Genomic DNA, 23,294 nt, shown 5'->3' on the forward strand with positions numbered 1-23,294 from the left:
GATCAATACTCACAGAGTTTTGCACCCAGTCCGTGTACTGTTTGAAGTACCCCACCAAGCTCTGGACATAGCCTTTTGTTTCCTGGAAGTTGGGAAAATACAAAAGTGTTTCATTCCTGTTAAATTTACTTTTGAGTGAACTTTATATGCATTGCAAAACTAAAGACTAAAAATCTCTCTACAATAGGGTCAGAAATATCTTTCTCCAAGTAAAAAAGCATTAAGCGGCTATACAAAGCATGCCACAGCAACAGGTTGCGCTAATCCTAACCCTAAAATGGTTAATTGAGTAAAAGCTAAGCTACAACTTTGTTTAGTAATATGTAATACATCAAGAACAGAGCAAACTATACACATTATATAAAAAAACACAAATTAAATAAAACTATTTAATTACATTATCATTGATTATAAATATACAAACAATAAGCAAGTAAAAGATGAAATAAAAATTCCTGTACATTTAAGATATACTAAAGTATATGCACCTCAATATAAAACATGTTTTCCATACCTGCTTGACCACATGCGAGGCGTTATTAGTGATGAGATACTCCGAGGCGTCGATGGCGCTCAGGATATTGGTGACCTTGACCTGTGAGAGGTTAAGAACGACAAAAGGAGGTTTTTATTACTAGGAAAAAAGGCTGTTAAAAATGTGTTGTTTAATAATATTAAGATTAAAGATTAAGATTAAAGTACCAATGATTGTCACACACACACTAGATGTGGTGAAATTTGTCCTCTGCATTTGTCCCATCCCCTTGGGGAGCAGTGGGCAGCAGCGGCGCCGCGCCCGGGAATCATTTTGGTGATTTAACCCCCAAATCCAACCCTTTGTTGCTGAGTGCCAAGCAGGGAGGTTATGGGTCCCATTTTTATTAATAATTAGGTGTGATGTTATTGTCATATTTTTTGCATTTCGTTTTTATTTATTAAAACATGTTTAAATAAATTCCTAGCATTTTTTTATGGGCCAATGTGCGGATCATGCTGCTCCTATACGACTAGGACTTTGACTACTGATACTAAGTTATTACTGTGCTATTGCTGTCATTGTGAATTTTATCAAGACAAAACATTCTTAGCTGAAAATGTTCTCTGGGACATGTCTACCCAATATACTATAGCCTTTCTGTAATGCGAGATAATCAGCTGAGTGACAATGTAGGAGGAGGGAGAGTTATTTTGGGGTGTATAAAAGGGTTTAAAGCAGGGGTGTCCTAACTGCTGCCTGCCGGCATGCTTAAATTTAGCCATTGTGCGACTTTCGGTGACCAATGAGAGTAACTAAAGTCAGTGATTGTTCATTACACTTTAAGTCAAATGCAGCACAGCTATTAATTATATGTCACAATCCAAACAACCTTCCCTAGTCATGGTGCAGGAAAAAAATGCAACTAGCACAATAATTCGACAAACATGGTCACACATAACACAACCTGCTCACTGAACTTTGTGGATATTATAAAAAAGGTCCTATCACCATTAAAAAAAAAAAATCTAAATTACACTCATTTAAATCCACTACAAGGGATGATGGGCTAAAATATGCAAAACACTCCCTTTCACACTTACACATGTTTTTTTGCGAATTTTAGCTGCTTGTTATTTCTGATTGATTACAAAACGTAAAAAGGTCGTCACGCAAGTAAACAAGGTAGGAGTTGAACTTTCACATACTCTGAGTAACCCTGCTTGTTATTTCTGATTGATTACAAAACTTAAAAAGGTCGTCACGCAAGTAAACAAGGTAGGAGTTGAACTTTCACATACTATGAGTAACCAATTATAATATATATTAATTATATACCCATTATATTATTATAATATGTACATATATATAATTTGTTAGTATTTTCTCACTGGTAGGTCGCTGGATGTTCTTTGCAGCAGCTTTATGCTCTGAGTCAAGGTGCTCTGCGCAGAAAGATAAACACTGTTAGCAAGCATGAATGTATTTTATCACGTCAACACGTCAACGCTACAACAAACACGGACATCCACGACCACTGTCACGACAGCGGCTTACCCTCGCACGGACATATTTCTGTCACCAGGTGAATGAGCGATAGGGAGAGAAAGGAAAGTGGAGGTGAACACTTGTCAACTGAAGTTTGTACTGAAGTTTGTATTGATGATTAACTTTACAAGAAGAAAAATGCAGTCTTGTAATACTGCTGTGAATCTCAAGGGGGAGTAATTAATTTGTTATTACCAGGTTTGGCCCTTTGTGACATAACTTCATGGTGTTTATGACATGTTAGCATTTCCTTGCTTCATACAATATATACTTAGACAAACTATTGATCCCCAAGGGAAATAGTTAAAGAAATAAGTTTGGCAAAAATATAGTAAGTTGAATAATACACCAGGAATAATGTAAAAATTATGAAAGTCTGAGGAGCTATTGTGATCTGCTGCCTCTTTTACAGACGCATTGTGGAGAAAAAAGTAAAATAAAAATAAAGCGTTCCCTCCTCCTCAGTAAGGAAAGTGCGTGTGGACTGTAGCCTACCATTGCTTGGTCAATAGGGACCACGTGTTCTCTGTGAATCTGTCTGATGCTGCTGGCGTGACCTTTCAGCGCATTCTCCAGAGCGCCACGTGGCTGCAAAAACAAAAGAGTGTTCCAGTTTAAAGACACTCTATAGGGTATTTAAATACCTCGAGAGCAAAACAAAATATTTGGCTTAAGTTTAACAACGCATTTTCAATGTTTTCAGGACATTCTAAAAAAAAGTATTCTTTTTTAAAAAGGATGATGCATTGGCCGGGAATCGAACCCGGGCCTCCCGCGTGGCAGGCGAGAATTCTACCACTGAACCACCAATGCTTACATGTCTACCTAAGCCACAGCACCGCTTAAGAACAATAACACTACTCACCAGCTGGTCAGCCTGAGCTTCCAAGTCAGTAGAGAAGGTCAGAAGATCCACAAGCGTGACCCCTTTATTGACCTACGGACAGAAACTACATTTAATACTTGCTTATTTAGTTTTTTTTACATACAAGACATCCAGTGGAACCTAAAAGTCGGATGCATGCTCAGGTTTGATCTTTTTCCTCACATGACAACCTGAGGTTGACTTCTCTTTTGATTTGGGATCAAGAGTTGCATTAAAGGTGACTGTTGTATAGTAATTATAATAATCAGCTACCAAATCCTCCTCCTCTAACAAGAGTCTTCAACCCTATAAGATGCCTCACGCACCTATCAAAGTATTTTAAATTGTAAAATGTATAGTTAATCGTCCTAATGAAATTGCCATGAATAAAGATGATCACTAAAAAAAACACCATTTGAAGACTTTCCAATGAGAGCTGTGCAGCTGGTCGTCCTTTCCTGTAGTGTGGCGCCCCCCACAGGTACAAGGTGCAAACAACGGCACTCAAACCTCACACACGTCAACATCTACAGACGCATCTCAATAAAGTGGAATCTTTTTGAAAGCTAATTTATTTCAGCAGTTTAATTCAAAAAGTGACTAAGTCTAACCAAAAAATTAACAATTTTATATAATATATAAATATTCTATTCTTATTGATTGAGATGCTCCTGTACATTATGTCCGCGCTTTTGTTTGCAAAGGATCACCAGCTGCACAGCATTTATCCATTAACAAGTCATCAAAAGTGGCCGATTTGGGGATTTTGACGTTTTTTAAAAATGTTTTAAGCTGACATTTTACGCTTTGTTACCTCATATTTTGTACAATATTAACGACTCAGAGGGAATGGGAATTTCTGTTTCAGTGCAATTATTTAATTACCAATGTTGTTCATTTATGTTGCATTTGTGCTAATTTGTGCCATAAAACCTTTGTTTGTGCTGGGTTATTATGGTTTTGAATGTTATTGTTGTTTTATTAAGTAACTTGTCTAAATCTCTCCAAAACTAGTCTCAAACGTTTGTACGGGTTTTTCCAGTAAAAAAAAACCAAATCCCCTGTGCTGTTATGGTTTTAATGTTATTGCAGCTTCTTATGTGTGAATGATAAAAACAGCAGCACACTGCTGGGGGTGTGTGTGAATAATAAAAAGTTCACATTTAAACCACAGCATACATGTTTGTGTTTTTTTTGACAACGCAAATGTTTGAGAGAAGTTTAGTGAGATTTGGACAAGGTGTGTGTTTAGGGTAGTGTCACTGGTAAGACAATTCATTTTTATTATTACTTAAAAGCCACAAATGAAAATATAGGGACAAATCAGCACAAATGAACGGCATTGGTATTTTCCTATTAGCAAATTACATAGGGGATCAGTTTACACATATAAGAATACAAAAAAATCCCTATAAAAACATGCAGGGAGGTACTGTAGTTAAAAAACGTGTCTTTAAATATCTATAACATTTTTACTAAATTAAAGAAAGATATATATATATATAATTTTTAAGCATTTTTACTAAATGAAAGAAAGACACAAAACATAATAAAAATGTTCTGTGCGCAGCCTTTGGTGTAAAAAGTTTGCACTCCCGTTATCAACTAACATAGACTAGCTCACACCTCAGCCAGGTATGCTTCATAGTCGATGAGTCCAATCCCAGAGTTGGCAAAGTTGATGAGGTTGTCTCTGCCCGCCTGCTCCAGCAACGTGATGTCCTGCAGGTCCACCTGCACGCCCTCAAACACTTTGGCCAGATCCTTGTTATACTGATTTTAAAAGACACACATATATATGTAGTATCATTAGTGTGATTCTCACGATCGCAAGTCCCTTTATAAACACCGGACACTTGCCACAGTTCTGTTGAGGAAGGAGTTGATGTTGAACATGGTCTCCAGCTGCAGAGCGTGGTACAGACCGTTGTTCTCAAAGCACTCTCTGCAAACACAGTGACACTTCGGTATTCCCCGCAAAAACACAACCTTTTCAGCACATCGAAACCAGAAGCGGCACGTTTACCTGTACATGCTTCCCAGGGTTAGGTCGATGTTTGGGTTCTGAAACAGCATCCCAGGTAGGAAGTTCTTCTTGGTGGGATGGACCAGGAAAGGTGTGTCTATAATCTAAACACACATACAAGCATACTTGTCATAAATAAATAAACACTTTTGGACCAATTAAGTAAAATTGGATAATTTGTAGCAGAGTCCCAATCCGATATTGATATCAGTCTGATATCAGCAAAAAAAAAAAAGTATCGGATTATATCAGCATGCATCTAAACTTTCCAGCATAAGCTCAGATACAAGCAGTCCTGCAGCGCATTTATTTGTACAAAGCTGGACAGCCACTTAAAATGTAACTGTTATCCAATAAGCACACAAGGTTGGTCATTTCTTCTATTTTAGTCATCATTTAAAAAAGTAAACATGGTACGCTACAAGGTACGAGGAGCTAGCAGCTACTGCACACAGCAGCTAAGCACACAGGCTAGACAGAAGTAAAAAGTGTCCTTAATTGAACAATAATGCAGTCTAAAATACCACATGTGTCAATATAAACAAATATATCAACTAATTATAGTTGCCAGTGGTGTGCAGTCACTAGAGGCAGGGGAGGCGGGGCCTCACCTGCCATCATGGAAAGAAAAAAAAAAGAAAAAGAAAAAAAAATTAATTAAATTGTTATATGTGATTATACTAAAGTTATTTTCCATTTAACTTCACCAGTTTTAGATTATTTGTATTTTTATTTTCACATTTGCCGTTCAAATACTGAGAAGAGACGGTGCGGTGATCAGCAGCCAGTTGAGGCACTTGTGCCTCACCATGGATTGCGACTCGGCTAACTGCTGGCCTGCTGTGCAGTGAGACCGTATTGCTATATGAATTATATTATACATTTCCATAGTTTAGTTAGCTGAGGTATATAATGTACAGTGTATTTTGTCAACAACTGTATGTGTGTAACGTATTTTTAGTGCTGAGCGATCATAAATCTGCTGCGGAGACACACTGTGTGAGGCTCGTCTCATAACCCCGCCTCCTGGTGCCAAGCACCTCCGCCGCAGAATGCACCGCCCGACGGGAGCACCGCGGCCACACCAACCAAAGCCCACACCCAAACCTTCCACGTGCAAGACCGAATTCACCCAAAAAAAGTCACTTAACAAGAAGCCAAAAAGTGCAAAAACAACAATGCTCGCGCTTCAGGAGCCGCGAACGACCGCAGGGACACAACATTAGGTACACCTGCACTGCAGGTTCATATGTTTTTAAATTTGACTGTGATGATGCAGTCGTGCCTCACCAGAATTAACCTCACCGCACGCCACTGATAGTTGCATATTACTTACGCATACAAAATCTCTAGGGCAGAGCATATATATATATATATATATATATATATATATATATATATATATATATATATATATATATATATATATATATATATATATATATATATATATATATATATATATATATATATATATATATATATATACATACATACATATATATATATATATATATATATATATATATATATATATATATATATATATATATATATATATATATATATATATATATATATATAATATATATATATATATATAATATTTACACACACACACGTATATATATATATATACGTGTGTGTGTGTGTAAATATAATAATAATATAATGTATATATAATTATTACAATGTAATATTAAGAGCATATGAAAGTTTGTGACAGCTTCCTTAAAGTTTTGTAATCAATCAGAAATATCAAGCAGCTAAAATGCGCCAAAATTGTGGAAAGGGTTTTTTGCATTTTTTCCATCATGCCTTGCAATGGATTTAAAGGCCTACTGAAATGAATTTTTTTTATTTAAACGGGGATAGCAGATCTATTCTATGTGTCATACTTGATCATTTCGCGATATTACCATATTTTTGCTGAAAGGATTTAGTATAGAACAACGACGATAAAGATTGCAACTTTTGGTATCTGATAAAAAAAAGGCTTGCACCTACCGGAAGTAGCGTGACGTAGTCAGTTGAACATATACGCAAAGTTCCCTATTGTTTACAATGATGGCCGCATGAAGTGAGAGAGATTCGGACCGAGAAAGCGACAATTTCCCCATTAATTTGAGCGAGGATGAAAGATTTGTGGATGAGTAAAGTGCAAGTGAAGGACTAGTGGGGAGTTGAAGCTATTCAGATAGGGAAGATGCTGTGAGAGCGGGGGGTGACCTGATATTCAGCTGGGAATGACTACAACAGTAAATAAACACAAGACATATATATACTCTATTAGCCACAACACAACCAGGCTTATATTTAATATGCCACAAATTAATCCTGCATAAAAACACCTGCGTGTTTGTTATGCTAGCTCCTAGCTCCTCTGCTAGCTCCTAGCTCCATAGAACACGCCAATACAATTCAAACACCTGATCAACACACACAATCACTCAGCCCAAAAGACCGTTTACCTAACCCAAGGTTCATAAAGCTTATATATTTTTAAAAAGTTACGTACGTGACGCGCACATACGGTCAAGTTATCGAATGTTTAGCAGCCAAGGCTGCATACTCACGGTACCTGATATTCAGCTGGGAATGACTACAACAGTAAATAAACACAAGACATATATATACTCTATTAGCCACAACACAACCAGGCTTATATTTAATATGCCACAAATTAATCCTGCATAATAACACCTGCGTGTTTGTTATGCTAGCTCCTAGCTCCTCTGCTAGCTCCTAGCTCCATAGAACACGCCAATACAATTCAAACACCCGATCAACACACACAATCACTCAGCCCAAAAGACCGTTCACCTAACCCAAGGTTCATAAAGCTTATATATTTTTAAAAAGTTACGTACGTGACGCGCACGTACGGTACGGTACGTGTTATGCTAGCTCCTAGCTCCTCTGCTAGCTCCTAGCTCCATAGAACACGCCAATACAATTCAAACACATGATCAACACACACAATCACTCAGCCCAAAAGACCGTTCACCTAACCCAAGGTTCATAAAGCTTATATATTTTAAAAAAGTTACGTACATACGCAAAAAAAAGCCAAAGCTGCATACTCACAGTAGCACGTCTGCGTCTTTGTCATCCAAATCAAAGTAATCCTGGTAAGAGTCTGTGTTGTCCCAGTTCTCTACAGGCGTCTGTGTATCCAAATCAAAAGTCCTCCTGGTTAGAGTCTCTGTTATCCGAGTTCTTCCATCTTGACTGCATCTTTCGGGAATGTAAACAAAGAAGCGCCGGCTGTGTACTGTTGTGGCTGACTACGTTCGAAAAATACGTCCATTTCGCACCGACAACTTTCTTCTTTGTTTGCTCGGCTTCCTTCTCCATAATGCAATGAACATGATTGAAACAGATTCACGAACACAGATGTCCAGAATACTGTGGAATTATGAAATGAAAACAGAGCTTTTTCGTATCGGCTTCAATGTGGAAGGCATACCCGTGTTCGCCGGGCTACGTCACACGCATACGTCATCCTCAGAGGCGTTTCGAACCGGAAGTTTAGCGGCAAATTTAAAATGTCACTTTATAAGTTAACCCGGCCGTATTGGCATGTGTTATAATGTTAAGATTTCATCATTGATATATAAACTATCAGACTGCGTGGTCGGTAGTAGTGGGTTTCAGTAGGCCTTTAAATGAGTGCAATTTTGAAATTTTAATGGTGGTTGGCTGTTTTTCACAATATCCACATAGTTCAGTGAGCAGCTTGTGTTATGTGAAACATGTTTGTTGAATTTTTATGCTGGTTGAATTTCCTTTTTTCCTGCACCATGATTAGGGAAGGTTGTTTGGATTACGTCATATAAGTAATTTGCTGTCTAAGTCGTCTCCAGCAACTTCACTCCATGCTCACTGGCCTGATACACCCACGTTGTCCACAAGATGCTACAAATAAGCACCTGTCAAATTTAATATGTAAACACCCTGCCCGGCCAGATTGCTTGTTGAACTTGTGCCGTCTCGCGGGCCAAATTGAAATTGATTGCCGCAATTGGCCCGCTGGCCGTAGTTTGGACACCCCTGCTTTAATGACTTATGACCAAAACACAAATTAACCCTCGACTTCAAAATCATAAATCTGTCAAAGGTACTTGATCAAACCTTTTCAAACATTCCACTCTACAAAATAATAAAAGTATCTACCGGTACTATGATTCCTACTGATATCGTATTGGATTAATATCGGTGAAGTGAAAAAGTCATATAAGGAATCAGTGACCTAAAGAGCTCAACTTGCATTTGAACAAAATAAAATAAAACTAGTTCAGACAGAGAGCAGAAAGAGTTTGCATCCCCGTACCTTGAACAGCTGTCTATTGGCCAGCGGTTCGCACATGAGCTTCTCCAGGTTGCCCCCAGCAACAAACAGCGTGGTCACAATGGCCATCAGCATCCAAGCGAAGATGAAGGAGAAGCTCACCCCGCTGAAAGAGCCAGAGGGAGGATATAAAAGCGAACAATAATGCATAGGCAAATGCGAATAGAGTTCGGTTTAGCAACATACGCCAACAGCAGGTTTCCTCCCGTGTTGGACAGGCAGCCGCGGGTGGTGGGCGTGGCCTGCTTGTCGTAGCCGCACGTGCCGCACATCAGACCCAGGACGTTGAAGGCCATGATGAGGACCACCATGCAGAGCACCGCCACGCAGCCGATCCACCTGTAACGCAGGTTGAAATAACAAGTTCCGTGTGTGCAAATGTGCATTGTGGGGACGCCCCTTCATTTGTCCATTAAAGTACCAGTAGAGTGGAAAAACAAGTTGTTTGGAGTGGAAGGTGCAAAATGGCAGACTGAATTTATGGCATTTTGTGACATTTTAGACAGTATTTTCACATACTTTGCGGATTGTAAATACAATTGGATATGGTTTAATGGATACAATGAAACACAAATAAGCATATAAAGTTAACTTGTTTTTCCACTCTCCTGATACTTTAAGGGCCTGATTTACTAAGATCAAAATACCTTGCGCTAAACAGCGTGTGCTATCTATAAAATTGCCTGTACTATTAGTTGGCGCGATGTGTGTGATCTACTAAAACTGCATGTGCAGTTGAAAAGTGGTGCAGACTGTCTTATTTAAATGAGGATTTTGCGTGTAGTGTATGAGGTATCACCACAGACACACATTTATTATACATTTATGTTATCGTGCTCCAACTTGTGGTGTTTTGCAATGTTTTCAAATATGCAGGAAACATCTATCACCTTTTATGGGCATTTTGAAAGCAGTCATGCAGTGCATCTACACCAGGGGTGGGCAATTAATTTTTACCGGGGGCCGCATGAGCAACCCGAGCACTGCTGGAGGGCCACACTGACAATATTTCAATTAAATTTTGCTTAAATTATTTTTGATATACCGTAAGATAAAAAATAATAATATTTTTATTTAACCTAACTTATCTTTATTCAAAAGCAGATGGCTTTTGATGGTTTTATTTTTAACACTTTCTTACACAACGCTTCCTGATGTGTAATACCATGCAAAAATTTAAATTTCTGTCACTTTATCCTGCATCCTCTTTGTTGTGAACGTAGAACACCTGCAAGGTGATTGGCGAAGAAGGAGGAAGCGTTGCTGTTGCGGAAATGAGGAGTGAGGATAGCTGTGCGTGTGGAAAGAACGAGATAAGTTGAGCTGTGTTAGTATAGTTTGCTCAATAAAAGTTTAAAAAGAGCTTCAGACTTGGTGTGCACTTCTTCTGGACGCTACAATTGATGTCAGAAGTGGGATGAAATGCCACCCAGTTCGCCTTGCCATCAAACCTGGGAGTCTTCATTGAGGGCGGAATTCCCCCATAGCACCTGTAGACACTGCCCCTCTCTCTGTCTCTCTCTCTGTCTCTCTCTCTCTCTGCTGTGAGCTCCTCACGTGGCACGTACCTCTCGATGACGTAGCAGGCTGCGCACACAATTAAGCAGCGCAGTATGCGCAAAGTTTTACTTCTGACACCAATTGTAGCGTCCAGAAGAAGTGCACACCAAGTCTGAAGCTCTTTTTAAACTTTTATTGAGCAAGCTATACTAACATAGCTCAACTTATCTCGTTCCTTCCACACGCACATATCCTCACTCCTCATTTACGCAACTCAAGACAACATCAACTTCAGCAGGTCGTTACACTATATTCTTCAAACACAGCAACATGTGTACTACAAATTAAGCACACGGCTTTACCTTTACTTGGCAGTCCATGTCTTGTTGAAAACACACCATTCGTCATCACCTTTTCTTTTTTTAGCGTCTCGGGGATAACCGGGCATCACTTGTCGCTATGCGCCTTCACTCACAGGACATACACGCCCATAAATGACACTTTTCAAAATAAAAGCAGCACAGTTGTATTGCACGCACGACATAGATGTTTTTTAAAATATATTTTGTAATTTGTGATTGCCGCTGCGCGCACGAGCATAGGTCCACACGGAAGTCATACAAATAACGCTTTTCAAAACAAAAGCAGCACCGTTGTATTGCACACTCGAGATAGATACTTTTTAAAATGTATTTTGTAATTTATGATTGGCCTCACGCGGGCCGGACAGGGACGTACAAAGGGCCGGATGCGGCCCGCGGGCCGCAGAATGCCCAGGTCTGATCTACACTGACACCACTTTTCTTTTTTTTACCGCTGAAGGTGCAGGGGAGGGAGGCTGCACTACTGTGCTCAAGATGCAGAAAATGCATACTTCAAGAGGTTTTTGCATTACAAGATATATTTTAGTAATATGTGAAAAAACAAACGTCATCAAAAAAGTCTTAAATGAAACCAAATGCATCAATTGAATGAGTTTGAATCAGTCCTTTAAGTCATCCAGCAGCTATACAATTATAAAAGGATGTTGCTGAATAGACGATGTGTCTAATATTCTTTATTCCCGACCGTCCAAATATGTTGAGATGTGAAAAAACTAATGTTATTAAAAAAGCTTTAAATGACACCAAAACGCATCAATTGATTTTGTTTTAATCAGTCCTTTAAGTCATCCAGCAGTTATTCAATTATAAAAGGATGATGCTGAATAGACGATGTGTCTAATATTTTTTATTTCTGACCATCCAAATATGTCGAAACGTACACATAGGAGGAAGGATTCTCCATCCATCATTTGCACGTACTCTTCAAAGGTGCTAATTAAAACGCAAACTTGTGCTCGCAAATCGGTGATGAGTTTTGCGAGCTGCATAATATATATGCATATTCTCCCGAGCGTTTGATGATCAGCATATATTTTGCATATTAATGAAGACAGAAACGCAAAATGGATTGCATTTACTTACTTTTGCAATCCACTTTGCAAACGTTTAGTAGATCAGCTTTGTGTGTGCACAAAGCACACAAATCCTTTAGTAAAACAGGCCCTAAGTGTATTATGAATGTATGCAAATGCTAACCTGTAGAAATCCATCTGGTCAAGCTGTGGATAATAGGACTCGATCCTCTTCTGTTCATTGTTGAGGAAAATGGTGAAGTTGGCCAGAGACGCTTCCACAGGAAACATCTTGGCGAAGCCGTTGATCTCAAAGCCGATCTTATCCAGCATACCTTTCACTCCTAAAAACACGCATCATTTAGTGAGGGGAGGATCAAGGATGCAACGCTATTTGGTGAGGAAACTTACGCGGTAATGCTACAGTTTCATCATACAGTGCAAAGGAAATGAAGATAAGAGAAGAAAAATGTTGAACAATGTGCCAAACCGCTTTGGTAATTGTATTAATATTAGTAATAATAGTACCTGATACAATATTTTTAGTCTGCTCTTTGACCAGCGTTGGTGTGTCATTGAAGGATGAGTAGCCCTGAAAGCAGAAAGGTGAGGAATGTCAAAGATTGTGACATTTTTATTGGATTTTTTTTTAAAAATGCTTTGGTTAGTTTCACTAAAAACGCTACATTGCATTTTTTGTTTATGAAGAACAAACATTGACAACTCTATATTGTCTTTGATGGTAACAAAAACACTATACATCCTCTTCAGTGTTTATGAAAAACATGCGAGGTTCACAAGATTAACCTTTTTTTTTTAAAATTGCATAGCCCCCTTTGAAAAAATGCAATGAAAGGTTTCCAAGCCCCAAATTTAAATCAGATATGATTTGTGAATGAAAATTCAATTTACTGACACCATAACTACTTTCTTTATTTTTCTACATGAATAGTTAGCCTGCTAAGACAGGTTACTTGTAAGCATAAGAATACAATAAAAATAATAAGATTCTGTAACTGCATAACATAGTGTGTCAAAAATTCTGCCTGTACAAAAATATTAATTGTTCAGTTACACATTTAACATTATTTATTATTATAGTTGTAATTTTTCTAAGTAATCAATTCATAAGTTAGTATTACTTTCATGTTTTATCTAACTAAACGTTGTTTAAATTTTAAAGTCTATTTTATTTATTTTTGTTTTGAGAGCTTCTAATATTTTAGATACAGGATGCCTAAACTTTTTCCACTAAGGGCTGCATACTGAAAAAAATCAGCTTTTTCTCATTACTTTCCGATTTGTTGCTCTTATTTCTTACATTTTACTGTTTTTTTTATGTTATTTGCAAACACACATTTTTTTTGTAAATTTTATCAGACACATAGATTAGGTATATTTGCACTCAGTATCGGATCGTTAACGCCAATACCAGCCTGAATTACACTGGGTATCGAATCGGAAAGAAAAACAGTGGTATCGCACCTCACTATTTATTAGTTATTCCTCTCTCCTACAACGTCCATTGCATTATGTAAATGAGGCGATGACGTCATCAAGCAAATTCCAGCCACATTTACAACAGCCAATAGCTACTCTCCTTACTAAGGAGTTGGCCACACTGATCTCGCCTAGCATAGAAGCTAATTAGCAATTATTAGCATGCCAAAAAACGGTTATTTAGTAGCTAAAACTATGACATATATAAGACAGATGGACTCATCATAATGTCAGCAGCGCTCAGAAGAAATGTGTAGTTTACAGGCTTTATAAGTGCAACTCAACTCAATGAGAAGATATTAACTATAGCAACAGTTAGCATGTATAGTTTCTGGATGTAAATAAAAAGTCCACATTCGACATAAGCTAAGCATAAGCATGAGAATATCCCCGCACCTCATTGTGTCGCCACACTGAAGAAAATGAAACTCGACTTGCCTTCACTGCTACGAATGGAATACTGTACTTAAATATTTGACCAATGTTGACTTCTTTAGGAGACTGACTTTGACACAACGTGTGATGTGCGGATCGATACTGAAATATCGATACCGTCAATGCCAGACTTTTATCCCCCAATATTGATTCTCAAATCAAAATGTCGACACTTTTGATACTTTAATTCAGGGGTGTCCAACCTTTTTCCACTAAGGGCTGTATACTGAAAAGTCAAAGTATGCAGGGACCATTGTTGATACTTTCTTTTTTTTTATTTAAATCTAAAAACATATATTGTGTCAGATTTGTATTATAGGTGACTAAGTAACAACACTTTTGATACTTTAGATATGTGACATAACGTATATCATTAACATGAACACAGGGTAAAGTAACTACATCATTGAGATATTGTCTAAATTAAACTTGAATGGTCATTCAGTCAGGTATTTATTTATTGAAGAACATTACTGGCAATGACAATTACTCACTGATTACCTGTACTATTAAAAACAGCACAAGTATGTATCCTTATATTGCAGGCTATTTGGAGACACTACATACAGAGTTGAATATAAATATGATAATAACACCATCATTTATTTCGCCCGGTGATTTTATATTGTTTGAAGATGATTCCCCATAAGCACCAACACTTGAAACACTACTTTTTAAAGGGGTCATATTATGATTTATTTATAAACACTTCCTTGTGGTCTACATAACAAGTAATGGTGGTTCTTTGGTCACAATGTTGCATAGCCTATGTTTTACAGACCATCTTCAAGACACAATCTGATTGTCTCTTCAGTATGTGCTGTTTTGTGTCTTACTTACGTGCCTCCACTCCGACTGCATGTTTGTTGAACCGATGGACAAAATAGAGTAATGTAGAGTAAAGTAATACAGACCGTTCTAAAATGTGGCATTAATCTAATTAATCTAAACATTAGATTAGAAGAGGTAGGACAAGAGGACAAGTTTGAATATGAAGCAGTGAAACGAGAAAAGAGTAAATGCTTTGTACATCTCAACAGAAGGCTACAGCAAAGAGTACCCAGCTAAGAAGAGGAAACTAGCAAGTAAATTAATAAATAAGGAGAGACTATATATATATACATATATATATATATACCAGAGTTCTGTCAAAATGAGCTGCTTCTTTAAAAAAAGCTACCAGTTGCTACTCCTGTTTAAACAACTGTGATAAAAACGAAAATGTAGGCTAGCAATATTTACGCTGTAATTGTCTACATCAGTGGTTCTTAACCTGGGTTCGATCGAACCCTAGGGGTTCGGTGAATCGGCCTCAGGGGTTCGGCGGAGGTCAAAACACACCCGACTCATCGTGTAAATACAAACTTCTCCCTATAGGCGTACAACGGATACGGCAACAGCAGAAGTCACACTGATTTGCAGGTGTGTAATTTGTTGTGAGTTTATGCACTGTGTTGGCTTTGTTCTTTGAACAAGGTGATGTTCATGCACGGTTCATTTTATGCACCAGTAAAAAAACATGGTAACACTTTAGTATGGGGAACATATTCATCATTAATTAGTTGCTTATTAACATGCAAATTAGTAACATATTGGCTCTTAACTAGTCATTATTAAGTACTTATTAATGTCTTATTCAGCATGGCATTATTATAACCCTAACCCTCTAACCCTGACCCTAACTCTAACCAAATAACTGTAAATTAAGTCTTTATTACTTAGAATATGTTGCCCTATTGTCCAAATAACTCTAAATTAAGTCTTTGTTACTTAGAATATGTTCCCCATACTAAAGTGTTACCAAAAACATATAACTTTGTCTTGAATTTGAAAAAAATAAACATTTTATTTTTCACTAAAGAAGGGTTCGGTGTGAAACTGGTGGGGTTCGGTACCTCCAACAAGGTTAAGAACCACTGGCCTACATGCTTACTGATCAGAATACACAATTAAAGAAAAACATTATTTACTTGTAGCTCGAGTGACAACGTCGCCACAAAGTAGTTCATTTTGATTACTTTGCTCGGGGAAAACTTTAGCGTTGTTGCACACGCTCAGTAGCGTTGGTTAGCTCCTTTTTATGGGAAACACATTTTGATAGAACACCGGCAACACTTTCAGCCATAGATAAGAATGAGTAGATAGACGACACCCTTCTTTGAGCGGCAAGTTTATGGCGACTGGGGCCAAAGCGTGTGAACATTCTGTGGTTTTAGAAGGCCCAAAAATGTAATCAGGAAAAAAAAACTACGCAATACTACATACGTCAGGAGCCAAAAGAGGAGCTTTGTAAACATAATATTATACATAATATATAATATATGTATATATACTAATAACGTAATATTAATATGCAATATAATAATTAAAGATTGATAAATAGTCGGTTTATAATTGAATCGTAGCCCCTGAGTCGTAATAGAATCACGAGATGCCCAAAGATTCTTCTAGGTACCACTGCACTTAACTTTAGGTTTGCTGATGTGGACAAAAACACATACTGTACGTTGAACAGTCAGCTGACCTTTTGTACTATGTTGCTGAGGTCTGTCTTCAGGAGAGTATGGACATTAGCCAAGGCGAAGTTGACATCCGGGAGCTGGAAAAAAACAGCAACAATGAAGAATTCTAATACTCTGTTGATTTATTTGGTGTGTCTGTTCTCTGTTGCTACTGAAAGGCACCTTGGAGAAGTCAGCGTTGATCCCCAGCTGGAACAGCGTTGAGCGAATGGCGTTACAGCTGGGGGACACGGCGCCGTTGGTGCAGGCCGGGTCAGACAGAGTGTTGGACAGCGACGCTCGCTCTCCGGACAGGCTGTCCTTGAGCTTCTCCGTGCCTTCTTGAAGGATCTGCAGCGAGGAGCTGACGCTCTCCAGGGCCTCCTTGGTCTCCCGCATGGCTGGAAGCACGATCACATTTGATATTAAAAACGCAATTTTAACCTCGGAAAAATAAAGAGCTTCATATACAAATGCACAACCACAAATACAACAATAACAAACATTGAACTACAAAAAAACACTGAATCCACAACATTTCTTATTTATTTACCTTTGACCGCATTCTCAACTTTAGCTTTAGAAGAAATGAATGTGTGAGGTAAACAAAAAAAGGGAAAATGAGTTATACCATCTGTTTTTTATGCAAATGACTGTCATATATATCATATCTAATTACGGAATGATCTACAGGCCAGAAATAAAAAAAAAATGTTTTATATTGATCTGTTTTATATTGATCTGCACTGTATATCAAATCAAACTGCTCGTATTGCATCAAGTCAGATTGTAGCAAATCATTCTGCATAGTGTAACATCGTATCAAATCGCATTGTACGCCATTCAGGGTGAAATATATCGCAATATATCGCAATAGTTTTTTTTAATTGTCTTAATATCAATTGTAAAAAAAAATTATACATTTGTAAAAAAAAGTTGCGGGCCATATCACAATTGTTGTTGTTACACCACCCTCCACAGGAGGAGGAAAAATTTTTTCGCTCCCCCACTCATACATAGTATCATCTGTCGATAAAATTGTTATAAGTACACCTCTGCTTACAGTACCATTGTATCCTTAATAACATTAAAGAAAAGAAAACAAGAAAGAAATATAGATGAAGTTACAACAAATAATAACTTTATTAATATTCTTGTGTAATTTGCGACAGAAAATATTTACAGTGCATCAATTTACACAATAAACATTTTTTGACTGACTTGAACCACTTGATACTGAAAAATAAAATTAAATAAACTCAATAAATAATAATCAATTCAAATTGATCAGCAACATTAACTCAGGAGGACAATATGTAACACATTTTAACATCCAAAACAAAAATGAATACAATTATTTATGCTGATTTTTATTTAATCCAAATGATGAAGCCAGGATCAATTAAACAAACCCAATAAATAATAATTAGACATGTTTGATAATGGCTTTTTTGCCGATATTCCGATATTGTCCTACTCTTAATTACAGATTCCGATATCAACCGATACCGATATATACAGTCGTGGAATTAACACATTATTATGCCTAATTTTGTTGTGATGCCCCGCTGGATGCATTAAACAATGTAACAAGGTTTTACAAAATAAAACAACTCAAGTTATGGAAAAAAAATACCAAAATGGCTCTGCCATATTTATTATTGAAGTCACAAAGTGCATTATTTTTTTTAACATGCCTCAAAACAGCAGCTTGGAATTTAGGACATGCTCTCCCTGAGAGAGCATGAGGAGGTTGAGGTGGGCGGGGTTTTGGGGGGCTAGGGGGTAGGGGGTAACGGGTAGCGGGGGGTGTATATTGTAGCGTCCCGGAAGAGTTAGTGCTGCAAGGGGTTCTGGGTATTTGTTCTGTTGTGTTACGGTGCGGATGTTCTCCCGAAATGTGTTTGTCATTCTTGTTTGGTGTGGGTTCACAGTTTGGCGCATATTTGTAACAGTGTTAAAGTTGTTTATACGACCACCCTCAGTGTGACCTGTATGGCTGTTGACCAAGTATGCATGCATTCACTTGTGTGTGTGAAAAGACGTAGATATTATGTGATTGGGCTGGCACGCAAAGGCAGTGCCTTTAAAGTTTATTGCCGCTCTGTACTTCTCCCTACGTCCGTGTACCACTACGTACAGCGGCGTTGTAAAAAGTCATACATTTTACTTTTTGAAACTGATACCGATAATTTCCGATATTACATTTTAAAGCATTTATCGGCCGATATTATCGGACATCTCTAATAATAATCAATTCAAATTGATCCGCAACATTAACTCAGAAGCACAATATATAAAACACTTTAACATACAAAACAAAAATGAATACAATTATTTGTGCTGATTTTTATTGATTCCAAATGATGAAGCCAGGATTAATGGCTACAATGAGCACGTTTTGTAGTGCACAGCTTTTCGAAGTGGGGTTTGAAAAACTGCAATAGTGTACCGTATTGTGACTTAAGTATCGTTATATGTATCGTTAAGTAATTGCCAATACCCAGCCCTATAGCCTTTTGCTTTGCATCAAATTGTAATGATTTACGTCATTTTGCATTGTAACAAATTGACTCGGGTGGTAGGTAATTGGATTGTATTTTATAGTACCCGTACCATATCCTATTGTATCGTAACCAGAAATATTCATATTGTATTGGATTGTCTTTTATTAAAATCAATAGAGTGTCGGCTCAGATTACATTGCTTTGCAAGGGCTTTGATTGCGTTCAATCATACTGTATTGAATTGTGTATTATCTGATTGTATCATCTCAAAATTCTGTATTGTTGGGTATATTTGCATCATATCGGATTAATCTGTACGGTACCAAATGGAATTGCTAAAGGCTAATTGGGTGAGAGTGTTACCTCCTGCCATTCGCAGGGCGGTGTCCAGGGAGGGAACCACCTCCTTCTCCAGTTGACTGTGAATCCTCCCGCCCAGCAGCGGTCCAATATCTGTCAGGGGGAACACAAACGACCACAATGATTACCCGTAACACAACTTAAAGAAGACACAAACAAACTTACTGTCGAGCTCAGACAGGACTTTGTTTTTGGCCGTCGTGTACTGCGCTGTCAAGTATTCAATTTGCTGCAAGAAGGTGAAGAAACGATTAATTCATTTAGGTTTTTTCTTTGTGTGTGTGTATACTTTTATAGTTATCGAATGACAGCGTACCGCAGGAGTGTTGTTGGCAAACGTCCTCAAGTCCCTCATGTTGGTGTTAATGAAGCGCCGGGTGCTCTTGATGTGGGAGCTGATGTTGTGGTTCGCCGCGTAAGCTATGAGCACACCCAAACTGACACACAACAACCACAGAGAAGTTTGATTTAGACAAGCCAGGCGTTGTCTGCATCTTTCATCACCAGCAGAAAGTGGCAAAGCAACACTAAGATGTTTCATCATCCCCTTAACCTTTCCAAACTTTGAACTTAGAAGTTAGGATGGAACCCGATGACAAGGCAGTTATCATGAATCCTGCCTAGCAACAAGTGGCAGGGCCGTTATAATTAAACTCCATGAATTCTGCCTAGCAACAACTGACAGAGCAGTTGTGATTGAGCCCTATGAATTCTGCCTAACAAAAATGTACAGGGTAGTTATGACTGAGCCCTATGAATTCTGCCTAGCAACAAGTAACAGGGCAGTTTTAGTTGAGCCCTACCAAATCTGCCTAACAAAAAGGTACAGGGCAGTTATGACTGAGCCCTATGAATTCTGCCTAGCAACAAGTAACAGGGCAGTTTTAGTTGAGCCCTACAAATTCTGCCTAACAAAAAGGTACAGGGCAGTTATGACTGAGTCCTATGAATTCTGCCTAGCAACAAGTAACAGGGCAGTTTTAGTTGAGCCCTATAAATTCTACATAACAAAAATGTACAGGGCAGTTATGACTGAGCCCAATGAATTCTGCCTAGCAACAAGTAACAGGGCAGCCATAGTTAAGCCCTAAAACATTATTTTCGCCTGTTTTCTGCTCATTTTTTAACTATTTATTTTGTAACCGTATGAATTCTGCTGAGCAACAAGTAACAGGAAAAATGTACTTGAGCCCTACATATTCTGCCTAACAAAAAGGTTTCAGGGCAGTTAGGACTGAGCCCTATGAATTCTGCCTAGCAACAAATGGCAAGGCAGGTACTGTACAATTGAGCTTTATGAATTCTGCCTGGCAACAAGTGACATGGCAGTTATGACTGAGTCCTATAAATTCTGCCAATTGACATGTGGTAGGGCAGTTATAACTAAGCCCTATGAATTCTATCTGGCAACAAGTGGAAATACAATTATTATAGAGACTCTAAATTGTGCATAGGAACAAGTGAATCCTACAGATTTTGCTAGGCAACAAATGGCGGGGCAGTTATGACTACGCCCCATATATTGTACCTAGCAACAAGTGACAGGGCAGGTATGTCTGATCCCAATGAATTCTGTGCAGCAGTAAGTGAAAAAAAACAGTTACTATACAGACACTAAACTGTGTCTAAGAACAAGTGGCAGAAACTTTACAATTGAATGCTATGGATTCTGCCAGGCAACAAGTCGTGGGGCATTTGAAATTGAGTCCCATGAATATTGCCCAGCAACACGTGCCATAGGTAAAAAAAAAAAAAGCAGTTTTGTTGACCTAAGTAAATAATTGCCTGGACTTAGAATTCAATTGGGGTCTCACATAATGAAGATGGTGGTGGCAACAAGCGAAGCAGTGAAGAATCCTCGCTGGCAGTCGGCATTCTTCCGCTGCCGCTGGTGCATCTCGCCGCCACAGTTCTCGCAGCACCGACACACGCAGAAGCACATGCCCAACACAGGGACGATGACCATGAAGATAATGCCGATGGATGCACACACCAAGAACCCGGCCTCGTAGTACACCCCCTGCGAGAAAACATCTGTCAATCATCCTGGTGCACCAATCACATTTGTTTATCAGTCAAGCGACGAGTTTACCTGGAGCAGCAGAACGACGTTTTCTGGCTGCGTACAGAGACACACACACGTTAACACGCACAATGCAATAATATTCACCATAAGGCTAAACATACAGTCGTGGTCAAAAGTTTTCATACACTTGTAAAGAACATAATGTCATGGCTGTCTTGTGTTTCCAATCATTTCTATAACTCTTATTTTTTTGTGATAAGAGTGATTGGAGCACATACTTGTTTGTCACAAAAAACATTCATGAAGTTTGGTTCTTTTATTAATTTATTATGGGTCTACTGAAAATGTGACCAAATCTGCTGGGTCAAAAGTATACATGAATAAATGGTAAATGATAAATGGGTTATACTTGTATAGCGCTTTTCTACCTTCAAGGTACTCAAAGTGCTTTGACAGTATTTCCACATTCACCCATTCACACACACATTCACACACTGATGGCGGGAGCTGTCATGCAAGGCGCTAACCAGCAGCCATCAGGAGCAAGGGTGAAGTGTCTTGCCCAAGGACACAACGGACGTGACTACGATGGTAGAAGGTGGGGATTGAACCCCAGTAACCAGCAACCCTCCGATTGCTGGCACGGCCACTCTACCAACTTCGCCGCGCCATACATACAGCAATGTTAATATTTGGTTACATGTCCCTTGGCAAGTTTCACTGCAATAAGGCGCTTTTGGTAGCCATCCACAAGCTTCTGGTTGAATTTTTGACCACTCCTCTTGACAAAATTGGTGCAGTTCAGCTAAATTTGTTGGTTTTCTGACATGGACTTGTTTCTTCAGCATTGAAGGTTGGGTCTTGGGCGCAGTGGGGTGTTCCAACAGGACAATGACCCCAAACACACGTCTAAAGTGGTAAATGAATGGCTAAATCAGGCTAGAATTAAGGTTTTGAATGGCCTTCCCAAATTCCTGACTTAAACGTGTGGACAATGCTGAAGAAACAAGTCCATGTCAGAAAACCAACACATTTAGCTGAACTGCATCAATTTTGTCAAGAGGAGTGATCAAAAATTCAACCAAAAGCTTGCAAGAAAAGTGCTTTATTGCAGTGAAACTTGCCAAGGGACATGTAACCAAATATTAACATTGCTGTATGTATACTTTTGACCCAGCAGATTTGCTCACATTTTCAGTAGACCCATAATAAATTCATAAAAGAACCAAACTTCATGAATGTTTTTGTGACCAACAAGTATGTGCTCCAATCACTCTATCACAAAAAAATAAGAGTTGTAGAAATGATTGGAAACTCAAGACAGCCATGACATGATGTTCTTTACAAGTGCATGTCAACTTTTGACCACGACTGTACATCACTTGTGACCTAATACCTGTACTAAAAAATGAACATAGCACAAACCTTTCTCCATTCTTCTAGTTTAATTCCTCCCATGTTTTGCTGAATAACTTTAACAATCAGATCTGGAAGAAACAAAAGGGGATCATTAGGCACCAGCGGGGCCACACACCACCACATCCAGCAGTTGGTATTATGGTGAAAAAAGTGTATTACTATTTCTTTTTCATCCTGCACTACCATGAGCTAATGCAACAAAATGTTGCTCTTATCTGTACTATAAAGTTCAAATTTGAATGACAATAAAAAGGAAGTCTATGTCTAAGTCTTTTTAATTAAAGAGGGATTAATTAGTATTATGTGTCAAAATCAGTTATGTTCCATTTTTGTAGCCTTGGGACTTGTGACTGTTATGTTCTTGCCAACTCTCCCTGTCCTTTAC

The 23,294-nt window shown here is 38.3% G+C and overlaps 1 protein-coding gene and 1 non-coding gene across 5 annotated transcripts in view; both read right to left on the bottom strand.

Annotated features, from left to right (window-relative positions):
- Positions 1–23,294, bottom strand: part of prom1b (prominin 1 b) — a 67,213-nt gene that overhangs the window by 22,377 nt on the left and 21,542 nt on the right. For 2 of the 4 annotated variants that reach the window (XM_062027131.1, XM_062027129.1), the window contains exons 2-23: positions 22,916–22,977; positions 21,557–21,583; positions 21,279–21,484; positions 19,781–19,901; positions 19,630–19,693; positions 19,468–19,557; positions 17,151–17,174; positions 16,781–16,998; positions 16,621–16,695; positions 12,690–12,753; positions 12,346–12,505; positions 9,452–9,604; positions 9,248–9,371; positions 4,915–5,018; positions 4,749–4,833; positions 4,515–4,661; positions 2,889–2,960; positions 2,519–2,611; positions 2,033–2,050; positions 1,867–1,920; positions 515–595; positions 14–82 (exon numbers count right to left, since the gene is read on the bottom strand). In XM_062027131.1, the coding sequence (XP_061883115.1) occupies positions 14–82; positions 515–595; positions 1,867–1,920; positions 2,033–2,050; positions 2,519–2,611; positions 2,889–2,960; positions 4,515–4,661; positions 4,749–4,833; positions 4,915–5,018; positions 9,248–9,371; positions 9,452–9,604; positions 12,346–12,505; positions 12,690–12,753; positions 16,621–16,695; positions 16,781–16,998; positions 17,151–17,174; positions 19,468–19,557; positions 19,630–19,693; positions 19,781–19,901; positions 21,279–21,484; positions 21,557–21,583; positions 22,916–22,977 (2,111 nt within the window). The remainder of the gene's footprint in view (positions 1–13; positions 83–514; positions 596–1,866; positions 1,921–2,032; positions 2,051–2,518; positions 2,612–2,888; positions 2,961–4,514; positions 4,662–4,748; positions 4,834–4,914; positions 5,019–9,247; positions 9,372–9,451; positions 9,605–12,345; positions 12,506–12,689; positions 12,754–16,620; positions 16,696–16,780; positions 16,999–17,150; positions 17,175–19,467; positions 19,558–19,629; positions 19,694–19,780; positions 19,902–21,278; positions 21,485–21,556; positions 21,584–22,915; positions 22,978–23,294) is intronic. The other 2 variants (XM_062027130.1, XM_062027132.1) reach the window with 1 other exon arrangement.
- On the bottom strand, positions 2,766–2,836 carry trnag-gcc (transfer RNA glycine (anticodon GCC)). The gene has a single exon. It is a non-coding gene; the product is annotated as a tRNA-Gly (tRNA).

The sequence above is a fragment of the Entelurus aequoreus genome, linkage group LG18 (genome assembly GCF_033978785.1).
Source record: "Entelurus aequoreus isolate RoL-2023_Sb linkage group LG18, RoL_Eaeq_v1.1, whole genome shotgun sequence".
Lineage (NCBI taxonomy): Eukaryota > Metazoa > Chordata > Actinopteri > Syngnathiformes > Syngnathidae > Entelurus > Entelurus aequoreus.